At 38.2% G+C, this 15,825-nt stretch overlaps 1 protein-coding gene across 21 annotated transcripts in view; it reads right to left on the minus strand.

Moving 5' to 3' along the window:
• The window catches only part of PICALM (phosphatidylinositol binding clathrin assembly protein), a 90,512-nt gene extending 76,982 nt beyond the window's left edge, over positions 1–13,530 (minus strand). For 8 of the 21 annotated variants that reach the window (XM_033121588.1, XM_033121590.1, XM_033121586.1 and 5 more), the window contains exon 1: positions 13,066–13,195. In XM_033121588.1, the coding sequence (XP_032977479.1) occupies positions 13,066–13,195 (130 nt within the window). Of the gene's footprint in view, positions 1–13,065 lie in introns of all 21 variants that reach the window. The other 13 variants (XM_033121587.1, XM_033121572.1, XM_033121571.1 and 10 more) reach the window with 7 other exon arrangements.
• Positions 13,531–15,825: the final 2,295 nt, after the last annotated feature.

The following is a 15,825-nucleotide window of genomic DNA, read 5'->3' on the forward strand; positions in this document are numbered from 1 at the left end:
AGTACTAGAGATACCAAGATATAAATAAAGCAGAATCCCTATTTTTAGGAGAGATAAACATGCACAAGATGCTATGAATAGAGAAAAAGAAAATGACTCTGCAGAGGAATAGGGGAGCAATTTAATTACAAATGCTATCTACCCATGGCTTGCTAGGTATGGCTCGTTTGGCCAATTGGCGGAGGGCGGTGAGGTGAGGAGAGATGGAAAGAAGGGTCCGGCTGTCTTCCCTCATCAAACAATGACTTCCAGAACTGCTTCAGAAAGTGGCAGGAACGATGGCATAAGTATATTCAAAGCGAGGAGGAGTGTTTTGTGGGGAGATTAATGGCCATGTGTCTTTTTACTGTAATAAATTTCTTTTTAATTTAAACATTCACCATATTTTATGATCACACCTCATACAATTTTGAAAATCAGCTCTAACTATGGTCCAACCTGAGATACACCTAAAGGGCATATGATTAATATCCATACTCTCTCTACAACCTATCCCTGGACAACTGTTCCAGCTGTATTTCTCCCTACACCCAACCTGTCCTTCCCCAATGCCAAAGCACCCTATTTACCCTCTCTAGTTAAACAGACTCCTCTGTTCCCCAAACACAGTTCCAGCCTTCCTAACCTACAAATGTTGGCTCATGCTCTTTCCTCCACCTGAAATGCCTTCTACTCCTCACAGCTTATCATTTAAGACCCAGTTCTCCCCCTTGTCAAAAGCAGTATTTCTCTCTCCTCAGATCTTCAGTGAACTTACCTCACATTTGCCTGGTAATACAGATACCTGTATATGTCATCTTCCCTACTAGACTGGGGACATGGCCAGTGATTTCACTTTTAGATTTCTTAACATTGTCAACACAGTAACTTGGTTATATAATAGACACTCAACATGTAATTGCTAATGAGTATATTAATTTCCTCAAAACTAACATCTTGTTTGGTAGAGATCCAGCTTTAAGCTAAGAATGACTCAATTAAGTATTATTTGCAGATAAATAGATGTTAATAGTTAAATCACATAAATCAAACATATCCAAAAATCTTATTAATTTATCAAGTCTTTTCTAGTCATACTGACCATCATCAGATAAGATATTGTCTTGAAGTCCATTCAAAAATTTGGAACTCAAAAAACTCGATTTCCAGACAAGCTCATAAAAGCCATGAGATCAGTATACCTGATTTTATTTATTTAGCAACGCAAATCACCATGTATAACAATATTCAGAGGTCCACTTGCAAGTGCCAAAGCTTATCTCTAGCTCCCTGCACAAATGGCAACTGGATTGTGTATTCCTTCCTTTCTATCCCTTTCAATAACCCTACCACAAATTACCTGGGAAAAGGAAAGAGTACTTTCCTAGTTCCGTAACCTTGGCATCTAAAGCTAGGAAAGCAGCTAATAAACGGGAGGAAAGGGATTCTAAAACAAGGATTTGGGGGGGAGCGTTGAAAGAAACCAGAGTCTGTCAAGAATAACTCCTGTCCGTCCCTACAAGACATTTAAGCGCTCCTCTCTCCAGCCTCATCTCCCTTTTCTCCCATTAATACACTGCATTCCACATATAGTACTATTTCAAGTTTTCCCTAAACACATAATAATGCTTTCTTGCCTCTATGTCACTGCATGTGCTCATCTATTTAAGAGGAGCCCTTTTGTCCATCTGGCAAATCACTATTCATCCTTAAAATTCCTGTTTACCTCCTCTATGAAGCCATCACTAACATACTTTAAAATTAATTACTCCAGTCCCTACTTTGATACTTTATGTAAAAAGTATTATGCATTTATCTCAATGTATTATAATTATTTGTTTAAACATTTTCACTACTAGATCTCACGTTCCTTGTAAGGTAAGGATCAAGTGTCATTCATCTTTACATTCTTTTCTAGACCTTGATCACTCTCCCTTAGCACCCTACGTATTGCCTCTGACCAGGGTTTTTGCCAGTACTGCCCAACGTTAAACAACTCAGTCTCAGAACTTTTTTCCCATATTCTTGCTCATAGAGCAAGCAAAAGATTTGAATACAGTTTCCTAGGGAAATTTACTAAAATAACATGAAATAAAAAATTATTTGCTCTTATAATACTTTTTTCATTCAGGCCTTCTCCAAGAAAGAATCACATAAAATGATAAACAACTGAGTCTTTAGGTACACAAATGAATTACGATTTCTATACACTTCATTTTCAAAACAAAATTAATTTGGATTTTCATAGGCAACACAGCACAGTCCTAAGACCAGGAGAGAAAGGGAATAGCTAAAGTGGGTAGTAGGAAGAAGCCAATCAAGGTCAATGCCCAGATCATTCAATATAGCCTATTGCAGGCATATCCTTCGTTTCTGACTATCTTTATTTGCACTCTAAATGTTTTGCCAACGTCTTAAAACACACAAGCACTTAGCAAACAAGGCCCTGTAGCATTCTGTTATCAGTTATACCGCAGATAACATGAAGTCTAAAATCAAGGACTCTACGGAATTCACTTTTAACAACTACACACAAGCAAATAATCATGGTAATAAGAGAAAGAAAAGCAGAACACCCAAGATTTGACTAGCTTAAATTCATTTGAAGTCAAATATCCCAAAAATAGGTAGGCCCTGAAATAAATTATATTTTAGTGTCAAACTGCCCTAATTTTATATAATGTAATTCTGAAAGTTTGTTTCACAACTTCCATAATTCCTCACATTTTCAATCAATAAGGAATAAAAATTTACTTGATCATGGAAACGGAAAGAAGTTTAAACAAACAACCACTACTCACAGCACAAACTATCACTCCTGCAGCAATCTTCCTCTTCCTTTATATGAAAAATCCTGAAGCACTGTTTGATAACACATTAGACACCACCCATGAAAACGTCATCTTCCTTAGTTTTTTAGCATCTCTTTATTGCATACTTGCTATATGCTGTATTTAGCATAGCAAAGAAAACACACAAGGACTCTCTATAAACAATTTAATTATAGAACTATAAAGAATTACAACATACGAAAGGTGTCATTATGAGGAAGTACAAGATACTATAGAAACACACACAACACACACACACTATTCGGTGTGGACAAAAGTAACTGCTTACTGATACTCATACAACTGTGTATTATCTCTTCACACTCAAAAGATTATATTGAGAACCTTAAAAAATGTACTTTGGATTAGATTAAGTGGTCCAGCCAGTTGAAAGAACGTTTGACTCCAATATTTCCATTTACCAGTCAATGAACTACACGAAATACTGTAGACTGATAAAGGAAATTTTTTTCTCCTTCACTAATCTCTATTTCCATATTACACAAAGGTAGTAGAGTTATACTCCATGTCAACTTCAAAAGGGGTGGGAAAAGGGGGAAAGAACGGGGAATAAGCGGAAACAAACAATATCCCTAATTTTTCTTTAATACCACCTTGCCTCATCACATTTTTACAAACTTAACTCAATCAAAACTGTCCAAACCTAAAAGAGTTAAAAACCTATAAAATTCTAAACAATCAGTAACCACAAGATGGCCACGGGGTTTTGAAAATTAATCTGGGGAATGTAATTTAGTGGTTACCAGAGGGTAAGGGGGTTGGGGGGTGGGAGATGAGGGTAAGGGGGATCAAATATATGGTGATGGAAGGAGAACTGACTCTGGGTGGTGAACACACAATGTAATTTATAGATGATGTGATACAGAATTGTACACCTGAAATCTATGTAACTTTACTAACAATTGTCACCCCGATAAATTAAAAAATAAATAAATAAATAAATAAATAAATAAATAAACCTATAAAATTCTTAGTTTAGGTGTAACTCTGTGTAACTGTGGATTACCAATGGTTTCTTAGATATCATACCAAAAGCACAGAGAAAAAATAGAAAAATTGGAACTTCAAAAGTTTCATCAAAGGACACTATCAAAAAAGTGGGAAAACAAGCCACAGGATAAGAAAAAAATATTTGTAAATCATATAAGGATCTAGTATCTGAAATGTATAAAGAACTTTTCTAGCATCCCAAATATATAAAGAACCAAATTTAAAAATGGGCAAAGGATCTGAATAGACATTTTTAAAAAGATAAACAAATGGTCAATAAGCACATAAAAAGATGCTCAACACCATTAGTCATTAGGGAAACACAAACCAAAAACACAAGATACCATTTACAGGGACACACAAACCAAAACCACAACGTGACACCCAATACCCACGAGGACAACTACAATAAAAATTTTTAATTAAATTTTTTAAAAACCTGAAAATAACAAGTGTTGGCAAAAATGGAGAAATTGGAACCTTCATACATTGATTTTGAAAATGTAAAATTGTGCAGCTGCTATGGACAACAGTCTGGTAATTCCTCCCAAAGTTAAACATATAATTACTATACGATCCAGCAATTCTTCTCCTAAGTACATACCCAAGAGAATTGAAAACAAATGTTCACACAAACACTTGTACACGAATGTTCACAGCAGTATTATTCTTTGTGGGTTTCAAGGAGTAAACAATCCAAATGTTCATCAATGGCTGAATGGATAAACAAAATATGGTATATCTACACAAGGGAGTATTAGATTACAAAAAAGAATGAAGTACTGTTACATGCTACAACATAGATGAACTTGAAAATACTATGCTAAGTGAAAGAAGCCAGACATAAAAGGTGACATATATTGTAAGATCCCATTTACATGAAATGTCCAGAATAAGAAAAATCCATGTTATGTGAATTACATCTCAATTTAAAAATTGGAAAACAAAAACTATCACTTTGCATCACAATCCCCTTTTTCACATTACTTTGGATTAAATAATATTTCAAAACATTCAATGCCATGCATGAATTAAATTTCTGCAAACAACTGTTTCAAGTATATCCAGAGTCTGGCAATCCTCTCTTCCAGTTGTGAATACCACCTGCTGTTTACTTTTTGGTATATATTTAAATTATAGTAAGACTTTTGCATATTAGATGTATCTAAAATATGGGGCATTTGTAGTTCTTAAGTATCCAAAAAATAACTAACTCTATTATCAGCACATAGTTTTTAAACATACACACACACCATGAACCTTGTCCTCAGGGCTTATAGTCACATGAGATTACCCATATAATCAGCAGAAACATGTACATTAAAATACAGCAACTGAGTATACCTTATGAAGTCACTTGTAAAGTATACTTGCAATCTTTAGTGAGGGAAGAACTTTAGAAAGTATTTCTGGCTTCCTCAACCACTGCTTGGAAGGAGTGTCCCTTGAGTAAAATTACGGCCCCTAGGGAGGTTTCAAGTAGTAAGTTTATGACTATAAATACCAGCACGATCTCAGACATCACTGCAGGAATTCCAGTGTTCACAGAGAACTTGGAGCAATTCCCACTAGCCCTAGAATCAACTGATGGTCTAGGTGTAGTGTTCTTCCTATCATGGCTATGACTACTACCACCCCAACCCTTGCCTCATACCTTGTAAGGCTTCATTCTAAAAGTCCTTTCTTATCTTTTACATTGTGACTATCTATTAAGTGTACTTTATCCCTCCTTACCTCTAATTTAGGAAGTCTGCCACACAGTTATACTCTGGAGGCACGCTGCACATAGCCTACAAGGCGATCAGCACCTCCTGAAGTTGTACATGGAAGCAGCTCTGATAAGCATTTCAAATCTATTTCTGGTCTCCTGTTTATTTCTTAAAATTCATTTCTACTTTCAAGAACATATCCTCGAAACCTGCATTTTAATAGTTTTCAAACTGAGCAGCTGCAACCAAAAAATTTCTTTTCTGTAAGAGTATTTTGGGAAACAACACACAATATCTAAACAAAACTAGACCTCTTAATGCCTGATGGGTTTCATGAAACACATAGCAGCAACTTGGTATAATGTTTTTATCAATGTTACTGATTGACTACATATATAATTTTGTAACCAGGTAATTACCATTCACTGCAACTAAGATAAGCAGCATAAAAATAATATTAAATGTCTACTAGAATAGATCTCTATACTGCGTCCAAAGTTGTTCATGGAAAAGTCTGAGCTGTGATGGAGATTATGTATAACCATTCAATATTTAATGAGCACCCACAGAATAACTGATGAGGTAGTTTGGAAAAAGCTATAAAACAGTACTTATTCTACAGAGAAAACATACAGAAACCCCAAATATATATAAAAATATAACAGGAACTACAGTTAAACAAAATTGTAACTTTAAATAGTGATAATAATGTTTGAATGTAAGGACCAGAGGGAGCTACTCAGTATTGTCTTTATGAAAGAGGTTACTTTAAATGTGAATGTTAACAAAAGCAATTTAGTTTAAAGAAGGATGAATCTGTTTTGACAGAGATGAAGATATTTTTGGACTAAGGAATGGGTACACGCAAAGGCTAACAGTTTGGGGGTCAAGAACTTATTTTGGCACAATTGGAACCTAACCTGCTTGGCAGAAAAGTAATAGCTTAGATGTGTTTAAAAAAAAAGGAGGAAAAATGAATCAAGAGTCCCAATTAATGATAAGCTTTATTAAGGCCTTTAAGGGAAAAAAATTAGATATTACTGTTAGACTCTTTTTGCCTCCAGTAGTCCCTTTCCAAGTCACAACACACATTCTTTCCAATCTACTTAATGTATGACATAATCAAAGGATTATGCCACATCTCTTGCTCAAAGTCCTCCAATGGTTGGGTCACTGTTATCCACCAAATCAAATCCAAAATTACTGAGAGTTTAAAGGGGCTCTTAAATCGAGGTCCTCTCTCTGAGATCCTCTAATGACACCCTCTTCCTTTGAGTTGCATTTTTTAAGTCTCAGAACCTTTACAATGTTAAAAATTGAGGACCCCAGAGAGCTTTCAGTTACGTGGTTTTCCTCTTTTGACATTTACTATTAGAAATTAAAAACTTTAAATTATTCATTTAAATTCATTTTTTAAAAAACTCATCATATGCTAACATTTTCCATGAAAAATAACTGTATTTTCCAAAACCAAAATTTAGAACAGTGGCATTGTTTCACATTTTGCAAAACTCTTTACTTTCTGGCCTAATAGAAAACAGTTGGATGCTCATACCGTGTTTCCCCAAAAATAAGACCTAGCCAGACCATCAGCTCTAATGCATCTTTTGGAGTAAAAATTAACATAAGACCCGGGTCTTATGTTATACCCGGTCTTACAGTAAAATGAGACCGGGTCTTATGTTAATTTTCTCCAAAGACACATTACAGTTGATGGTCCTCTAGATCTTATTTCGGGGAAACACAATATCTGCTACTACATTCAATCTGTTACAATACACACATCACATAGCCTCTGGAAACTCCACTGTACATTTGTGAAAGAATGAAAATGGAAAGGCAAATAATGTCTCAGCATACAAATATAGTTTTGACTCACAGATATGCTGTGTCTTGGGGACTCCTAGGAGTCCCAGGACCATACTTGAAGAACCACTGCCACACTGCCATGAATAAATGAATATTGTTTATTCATTTCCTGGAATAGAAAAGCATTATGTAAAAAGTCACACTGAGATGAAAGCACAGATCAGATGCTAGACTACCTCGATTTAAATCCCAGTTCTCCTCTTTCTGGCTGTGTGACCTTAGGCAAATTATTGAGCTTTTCAGTACCTTAGTTAGTTCCCTCTTCACTAAAATTATTGTTTTATAGTAATAAAATTTCTCTCATAAAGTTGTTGAAAGAAGTAAGTTCATAAATGTAAAGTTTAGTATGGTGAGTGCCCAGTACAAAATAAGCACAAATAAATATTTGTTAAATAAATATAAAATCAATCTAGGTATAAGCACAAAGAACATGCCTAGCTGGGAGTATTGCCACTATATTCAAATATAACTTAAGAAATCCTTAATATTCTGATTACCTGGCAAGTTACAACATAATATTTAATACAAAAGTTTAGATTCATCAAAATTCCCTCTTAAAGGAAAATTTCCTTTTAAAGGCAATTAGTAAAATCTAATTGCCCGGGAACTATGCTCCATAAAAAGAACCATACACACAATGGACATACAAAATTCTAATAGGTCATATCCAAAAATTTCAATTCTCTAGAGAAATGTATAAAGCAGTTTAACTAGGAACACACTGAGACAAAACACAAAGTAACGGAAATGCCACTTCAGCCACTAAAAAGAACAGGAAGAGCAAATACTAAGCCTTTACTTTGAAAATCTAACCCTACTTCTTCTTCGTAGGGCTCTAACCTCTTGCCAAAAAACATTTAAGTTCTTTTTTCTTTTGATTTCAAGGGAGAAATCATGGAACTAAGCACTTTGGAACTGAAAAAAATTGAATAGAAGCAACTTTCTACGCATTATGACAAACTTTCACATTAAATGTCTAAATGACAATCAGGGTCAAAATAAACAATTTTATTTAAATTAAAGCAATTCTGACAAAATAGGTTATTTTTTAATAATATATTAAATATATTATATATTTATAATAAATATAACGTATTTTTAAAACACCTAAATATTTCATACAAGTGATTCACAAATCAAATGAGAGGAAAAAAGCCAAGTCATTTCATATGAAGTTTCATGTCTCACCTGGCACTCTAAATTAAATTCAAACACCTTTAATTATTATTTGGATATATAAAATACATAGTTAACATAAAAGGCATTGCTATAAGGATAAAAAAATGTGTAAAGTCTAACAGTATTTAAAACAAGTGCACCAGCGAAGCCTTATTACTTTACAAAGATATTTTTAAATTTGCTAATTACAAAATAAGGCAGCTACCAAATGAGTATATGTCAAGTTCTCTTCAGTTTCTTTTTTAAAATACTTACTATTCAGAAAAATAATTAGATATACGTATCAAGGAGAAAAAAATCTTATATATTTATGGAGTTCGACTATATACCTCAGGCATTTGATGTCATTTGACACAGTCAAATCTTACTACTACCACTTTAATAACTCCACTACTATTTTTTGTATTTCAGAACTATTAAAGGCTAAATGACAGAATAGGTCAAATAATGAAAATAGAAATCATATGGTTAATTCTTATGGGAAACAACAGTCAGCTTATACATTAACTACAAAATAACTGTCTCTGTAAAACAAGGTCCTCAGTTACTTTTTTTTCTAAACAAAAGACACCTTGGGGCAGATCTTCCACTTAATAGCTTCCTCATCTTCTTGCAAATCAAATCCCAGTTAACAGATACTTTCTTGACAATACGCAAACAAAGCACCCATTGGGTATCCTTAAGACATTACAAAACAATATATTTGCTTAAAAGGGTAATTATTTCTAGTACCTTTCACTATTTATATATATATAAATATATATATATATACACACACACACGTGTGTGTGTACCCCTTCCCCACCAATGGTTATACAAACCACTAACCCAAATACAAATTCCACCTTCTATATATTCAAAACATTCACGAATTAAAATTAGGCAGGTCTAGATCCAGTACACAACACACAAATACCTACATTTTATCTATCATAGAGATTGGCTTATAGAAGATGCTTAATAAAAACATGGTCTTGATTTTGTTGTAGAGAATGTAAGGCAGATGGTGGTTGGAATGAAGTGTCCCTGGAAATTAACTGGGATAAATATGGATAAAAAAGTGAAGCCATTATAGCCATTAATGTTACATTTCGTGAAACATGTAAATGCCCAAGGACAGTAAATTGAACAAGTACAGAATAAAGGAAATTATTCATATCAAAAAAGACTAAAGACTGTGAAATCAGCTAAGAATTTTTTAATTAAGAATTTATAAAATTAAAAATTGTTTTGTCTATACTTCAATCATTATGGAAGTTTTAAGCATTCTATACCTTCTTTAAATGGAGTTAGAAACTACTTTGTATCCATATGGTTTGCCTCTCCTATAGCCCTGAAAAAGGATTAAATAAGATAATGGTTAATAAGTACTTGGCAAACCGAAGTTCTTCAAATTTATATTTGAACCCTTATGGGTTGCTATTCTACCATGATTATGGCCACAAAGGTCTGGAATAAAATGCAAGTCATGCTCATTTTTACAAATATGTTTCAAGTTTGACAACTCTTTTCACACTAGGGACACTAATTAACACTACTATCCACTTACTCCTAAAAGAAAAGCAAAAAAATCTTTCTTAAACAAGTATAGGTATAATATAGCACGAATTAAGCCATAATTCATTGATTATAATAATCCCTCCTAGCATGGAAAGACATTGGGGAAACAGACAGAAACCACATCTACATTCTAAAAGCTTATAGGAAAAAAAAAAATCCTATGCATATTTTTGTTAAATACTAACACTTAAAAAATGAAATTGTTTTCATTAGGTTCAACTAATGCAATAGTTTTGGTCAGCATTAAAAGGCTCCAAAGAACTAAGCCTTCACTAGAAAGAAAATTTTCTGAAAGAGGAAAAATTATCTCTAAAGCCTAAAATTCATGGTGTCAAGACACAGAACAGTCTGTGAAAGTCTTTTCAACTTCCTCAAAGTATGTTAAAGTGTGTATGGAAGGGATGAAAGGTGGTTAGAAAAATCACTCATTGGTCAGTCTGTACTTAAAATAAATTTATTTCATTAAGGAGAAGTGGTTACAAGTGCATTTTAAATATAGGGAAAATAGTATCACTGTATTTTAAAAGCGTCATTGAAAATAGAGTAGTGGCTCCTTATTTACACAGATTTTTTTTTAATCAAACATTACCAGGAATATTCAAGTTCTAAATAAGTGGGAGCTTATAAATACATCAGTGATAGAGAAAAAGAACTACAAATGTGAGAGAGTACCCTCCAAAACCTCTTGTAATAGAAGCATCTACAGTAGCTTCTACAACAAGAGAAAAAGGTTAACATTTATAAAACCCCAAGTAAATATCACCATCCTGACATGACCTTGCCTATTTTCTGACCTTTTTGGCAATGTGTTAAAAGAACTGCTACATTTGAAGTAAGACAAAAGCCTTAAAAACTATACCTATTCTTGCTATAATTTATCATTTTGAAGTGAGGGAAGAGGACAATAGTTCCCAATCACAAGTAGCTTCTTCACCTATCCTCATCATCAAAGAGAAAAATAAAACAACAACAAAAGAATTGACAGTGTTAGGGCAAACTGTAAGATTGAGTAGAGCACACCAAGTAGTCATTTGAAGAGAAATGAACAGAAATATCCACTCCAAATATCAGATTTAAAAAAAAAAAAATCACTTATAGTTTCACAATGCATTTTAAAGAATTTTCCGTTTATAAAAATGTCAGCATTTAAATATATTCTGCATTCTCTAAACAGGCAAGGGCTGAGAGTTAAAAAGCAGCCTGCAGGACTTACTCATCAGAGAGAAGAACCAAGCAGTAATGAGATATATATATCTATATCTATATGTATAGATATATGTATAAACTTTTCCACAGAGAAGGAAACAGTCACAAAGAATAATGGGTTTGTCTGTAGCAATAACTTGTTCTAACAGCACTTCGTGCGCAAAGTATCTTGGAAGAATTCACATTCTGTACCCTTTTTTTTTTTTTTTTTAAGTTCAAGCCTTACGGCCAAAGTACAAATGAAAAAACCTAAACAGGACTCCTGTCAGTGAATTCCCTTTCAGGACGTGCTTACTCCTGCTTCCGTCAGTAAAGCAAAGTTACTTGCATGTAGGATGAAGTCAGTCAGGCTAATGTGTCCAGTGGCCATTTAAAAAAAGGAAATTATTGTGCCTATTTCCATATTTTTCACTGAAAAGTCTCGGGTCAAAGCTCCACTGAGCCAAAGCATGAGTAATCCACTGAGCTTTGTACCTTGAGGTAAATGAATGGAAAGAAAAAGGAGGGTATTATTACAGGTGGCTTCCAGGTTTGGAAAAAAGTTGGGAGGAGTTAGGTGTAGTGATGGTACCTAAGTTAGTGAATGCAGGGCCATTACGCTGTATAAGACAAGCTAGTCCCCCAAAAAGACAGCCAGCATAAAATTAAAACGGAGTCCAAATTCAAGCATCATCAAACATCTTATCACCATCTTAAAGAGATGTGTATGTTGTTTGTAGGTTTGAGTATTAATCCATGTTCAATTCCAATAGTCTACGCTTTCACCCTCAAGCTTCTACATTCAAACAGCCAGGATGAACAGTTCCAGGAAGGGATACCAGTATCAGCAAACCCTTTCCCATACCCCCATTAGAACCAAAAAAAAAAGGCGGCGGGGGTGCGGGGGGGTGCGGGGGGGATGCCTCACCTTCACAACCTATCCCAGTCAAAAGCACGAGAATACACTGATTACACTCCACCAGAGGCAATTAAAAACCCCAACTTTCTACAAGGCTCTCCTTACACCAAACGGAATCCCTTGACTTCTCCTCCCACGAATCAAGTAATCTGGGATAAAAGTCGGGTATTGAGTATGAAATGTACACTAAACGGAGACGACGGACTTGAACTGAAGCTACGGACGCAAAGAAAAGTAACCCAGATGGGTTCGTAAAGGTGGAAGAGACACTCAAGCAGGGAAGGGACAGCAGCAGAGGCCACTGGAGCAAAGGAAGTGGTAATCACTTCAGGGGAGGCAGTGCTTGGGGTGGCGGAGAAAAGGGGATCCGGGTCCGCGGCACCGGGCGTTTACGGAAACCCGAAGGCGGCTAATGGGAAACAATGGGGCGGTGAGACCCGGAGGAAGCCGGGAGCAGCTCAGGAGGGCGACCAGGCACACGGGACGGGTGGGACGAAAGAGCCGCGGCAGACGGAGGAGGCAGGGAGGCGAGAGGCTAGTTGGGGAGGCAAGTTGGTCGCGTGTGATGGGGTACCGTGGCGCACCCGCCTGGGAAGCGAGGGTCCCCCAGGACCCGTAGGGGAGTGGCTTGTCAGGGATTTTCAGACAGGGAACGGAAGCCGCGAAGGCAGGTGTGATGGAAGCAAAAAGAACACGGCTAGGACGGGCTCAGGACCCGCCGTGCCAGACGAGACGCAGGGAGGGAACAAGCAGCTAAAGGGGGGTAAGAAAAGAGCTGAGGAGAAAGACGCGAGTCGCGGGGGCCGCGGTCGGCTTCACTCACAGTCCAGGTGCTTTTTCTTGGGCCCCATGATCTCGTGGGTCGTGGCCTTGCATACTGTCTTGGATACCGCGGAGCCGGTGACACTGTGCTGGGCGGCGGTGATTCGGTCCGTCAAGCTCTGGCCGGACATCTCTGCGGCGCCTCCGCCACCCCTTCCGTTCCACAGCCGGCGGGGACTGGGACCCCCAAAAGCCGGAGGGCCCCCACCCCCCACCGCACCCCCTACCCCCACCGGCTCCCTTCTCCGCCTGCTGGCCTGGGGCGGGGCTCAGGGCTGCGCGCTGCTACCCAGCCGGGAAAGAACCGGCTCCTGTCACCCGCGGGGTCAGGCACGGTGTCGGGCGCTCCCCTGCCCCCGCCTTAGTTCAGCCCACCCCTTCCCTGGTCAGCTGGAGCCGGGCAGGGTAAGAGGTACAAGCAGCTGCAGGAAAATGGCGGCGCCAGGCTCCTCCTCGGAGCTTTCCGGGCTGCCCCGGGTCACGTGACTCGAGCGCCGCCCCTTCTCCCTCTCCCGCCCCTTTTTCCTTCCCTTTCCTTTCGACGCCCGCCCTCCCTCGCTCCGGGAGGGAAGAGCGGGGCGGTGCCCGCGCGTTACGTGGTGGAACCCGCCCGGCGGGCGCAACAGGAGGCCCGCCGAAGGCGGGGGGAGTGAGCGGCCGGCCGCGTCACGTGACGCGCCTTGCCAACAGGTCGCCGGAGGCTGAGCCGGCGGGGGTCACAGAGAGGGGCGGGGGAGGGGCGAGGAGTCCTGCGCGCTGGGGGCGGGGAAAAGTGTCCGGCTTTTCCCCTCGCCCACCCGGTTCCCAGGTTGTCCTAGTGCCTGTGGTTGAAACCAGTGGCTTGACAAAGACGTGCAGCTGCCTTCACAGCTCCCCCTGGGGAAGGAGGTGTCAGAGCTCCGGCGCCCCGGGCTTTCATAGCTGAATCAAGAATGTGTTTAGAGACGCCCCCAAGGCCATCCTCCTGGCGTTAAGGAAAAGGCTTCAGTAGGCCCATTTTCTGAGCCTGCCAGCAGGCCTCTCCTCATTGTGTAACTGTAGAAGGTCTCCCTGCTTCCTTACCCCCAGAAGGGTTGAGTATTTTTCCCCTTTTCTTGGGAGGCTTGGAAATGTCACCTGTTTTTGTTTCTGTGAAAACTGTACACGCTGCTGCCAGTCTAAATTTAGATACTAACCAGCCAGTATTCTTCAGGGCGTCAAACAAGACAGGAAACACATAGTTTCACTGGAATTTGAAAAAGGAAGTGCTAGGATGATGTCAACCAGAGAGTAGCTTGAACCCTATAAGGCTAGTGGTGTGGTGATTAAAGGTCCACACCATAGAGGGAAGTGAGAAGAGTGCCAAATGGAGAAGTCCCATTCAAACAAATTGAAACATCACTACCTGCCATCTCCCCTGGGTTAGTCTTTCTTCCCTTTACTCTTGCATAAACCATATTTTCAAGGAAAGAAGACACTGACACTACCCTGTAGGTATTTTGGAGGAATTATTATGTTGTCTTGTGAATCTGTTCTATGAGTTCCAGATCTATTAACAAACCCTTTAGAATGTTATTAGGGCCCCACGTTTAACCCAGATTTGGGGATAAGTTTAAAAATCTCTATGAATGTTAAATTGCTGTGATAGTCCTATGCAATCTTGCTACTAGTTTCAAATGAAATGCTAACATACTCAACGTCTGTGTGCACCATCTGCCAGCCAAATCTAAAATACTGTGCTTCAATCTGGTAACTCTCAAAAGATGCAAAGCTAATAGATAGTTAACAGTTAGTTTATGCATCATATCATGAATTTTGTAGTCTCCTCCCATTCCCTTTCTCCCCCCCCCTTTTTTCACTATGGCTGGTGAAATTCTGCAACACCATGCTTTTGCCAAGAACATACAGTTCTTAAACCATCAGGCTTCATCTTTGTCAAGCCAGCCCCAAATTTCACAAAACTGTAATGATTTCCTTCACTGCATCTGCAGTCCATCTGCGGTTTGGTGTCCAGTTTGCTGCCCTGTTCCCATCAGGCAGTGGAATTAACCCAATTCGCAAGCCATTCTTGCTACCCTTCTATGGATTCTGCTGAGTAAGTTACACTTAGCCTGAGCCTCTGCACTGGTAAACTCCCTGATGGGGTCCACATAAGCATGGCATTTAGCTATCAATAGCTAAATATTTCATTCTTGGGGGAAATTCTGGTTGAGTGAATGAATGAAAACATTTTGAAGTCATGCATTTGGCAACACCACTCCAAACCTCTCATTTGATAAGATTTATCCACTTTTTCACACATTATGTCCATCCCATAATTATCTGTCTGGAGCATCATCTGTATTTCGGTACTTTATTAATTCATTCACTATTTCAAAAAAAATGTATTGAACGCCTACTATGTGTCAAGAACTGTTCTAGGTGCTGAATACTGGTCTAACCGTGAACCCATTGGTGCTTTGGTAACTAATCAGCTCTTAACTTTGATCACCAACTTGAAGCCTATTTTTTTCCATTACAAATGAACAGAACGAAAAACAGAAGGAAAACTTGAATAGCACATGATATTTCCCATGTTCCCCAAATTAAAAAGTAGGTACCCCAAATTAAAATAGAGAGGTATAGGGTTTAGGGGTGGGAGCAACAGTGTTTGTTTAATGCAACAGTTTTTTTAATGCCTTCTATGTGCCAGGAACACTACATACACAAAGTTTTTCATTTCATTCTCACTAAAGCTCTAAAAGTATTGTGCCTATTAATACAAGGAAAAAAATAAATCTTA

The sequence above is a fragment of the Rhinolophus ferrumequinum genome, chromosome 11 (assembly GCF_004115265.2).
Source record: "Rhinolophus ferrumequinum isolate MPI-CBG mRhiFer1 chromosome 11, mRhiFer1_v1.p, whole genome shotgun sequence".
NCBI classification, from domain to species: Eukaryota; Metazoa; Chordata; class Mammalia; order Chiroptera; family Rhinolophidae; genus Rhinolophus; species Rhinolophus ferrumequinum.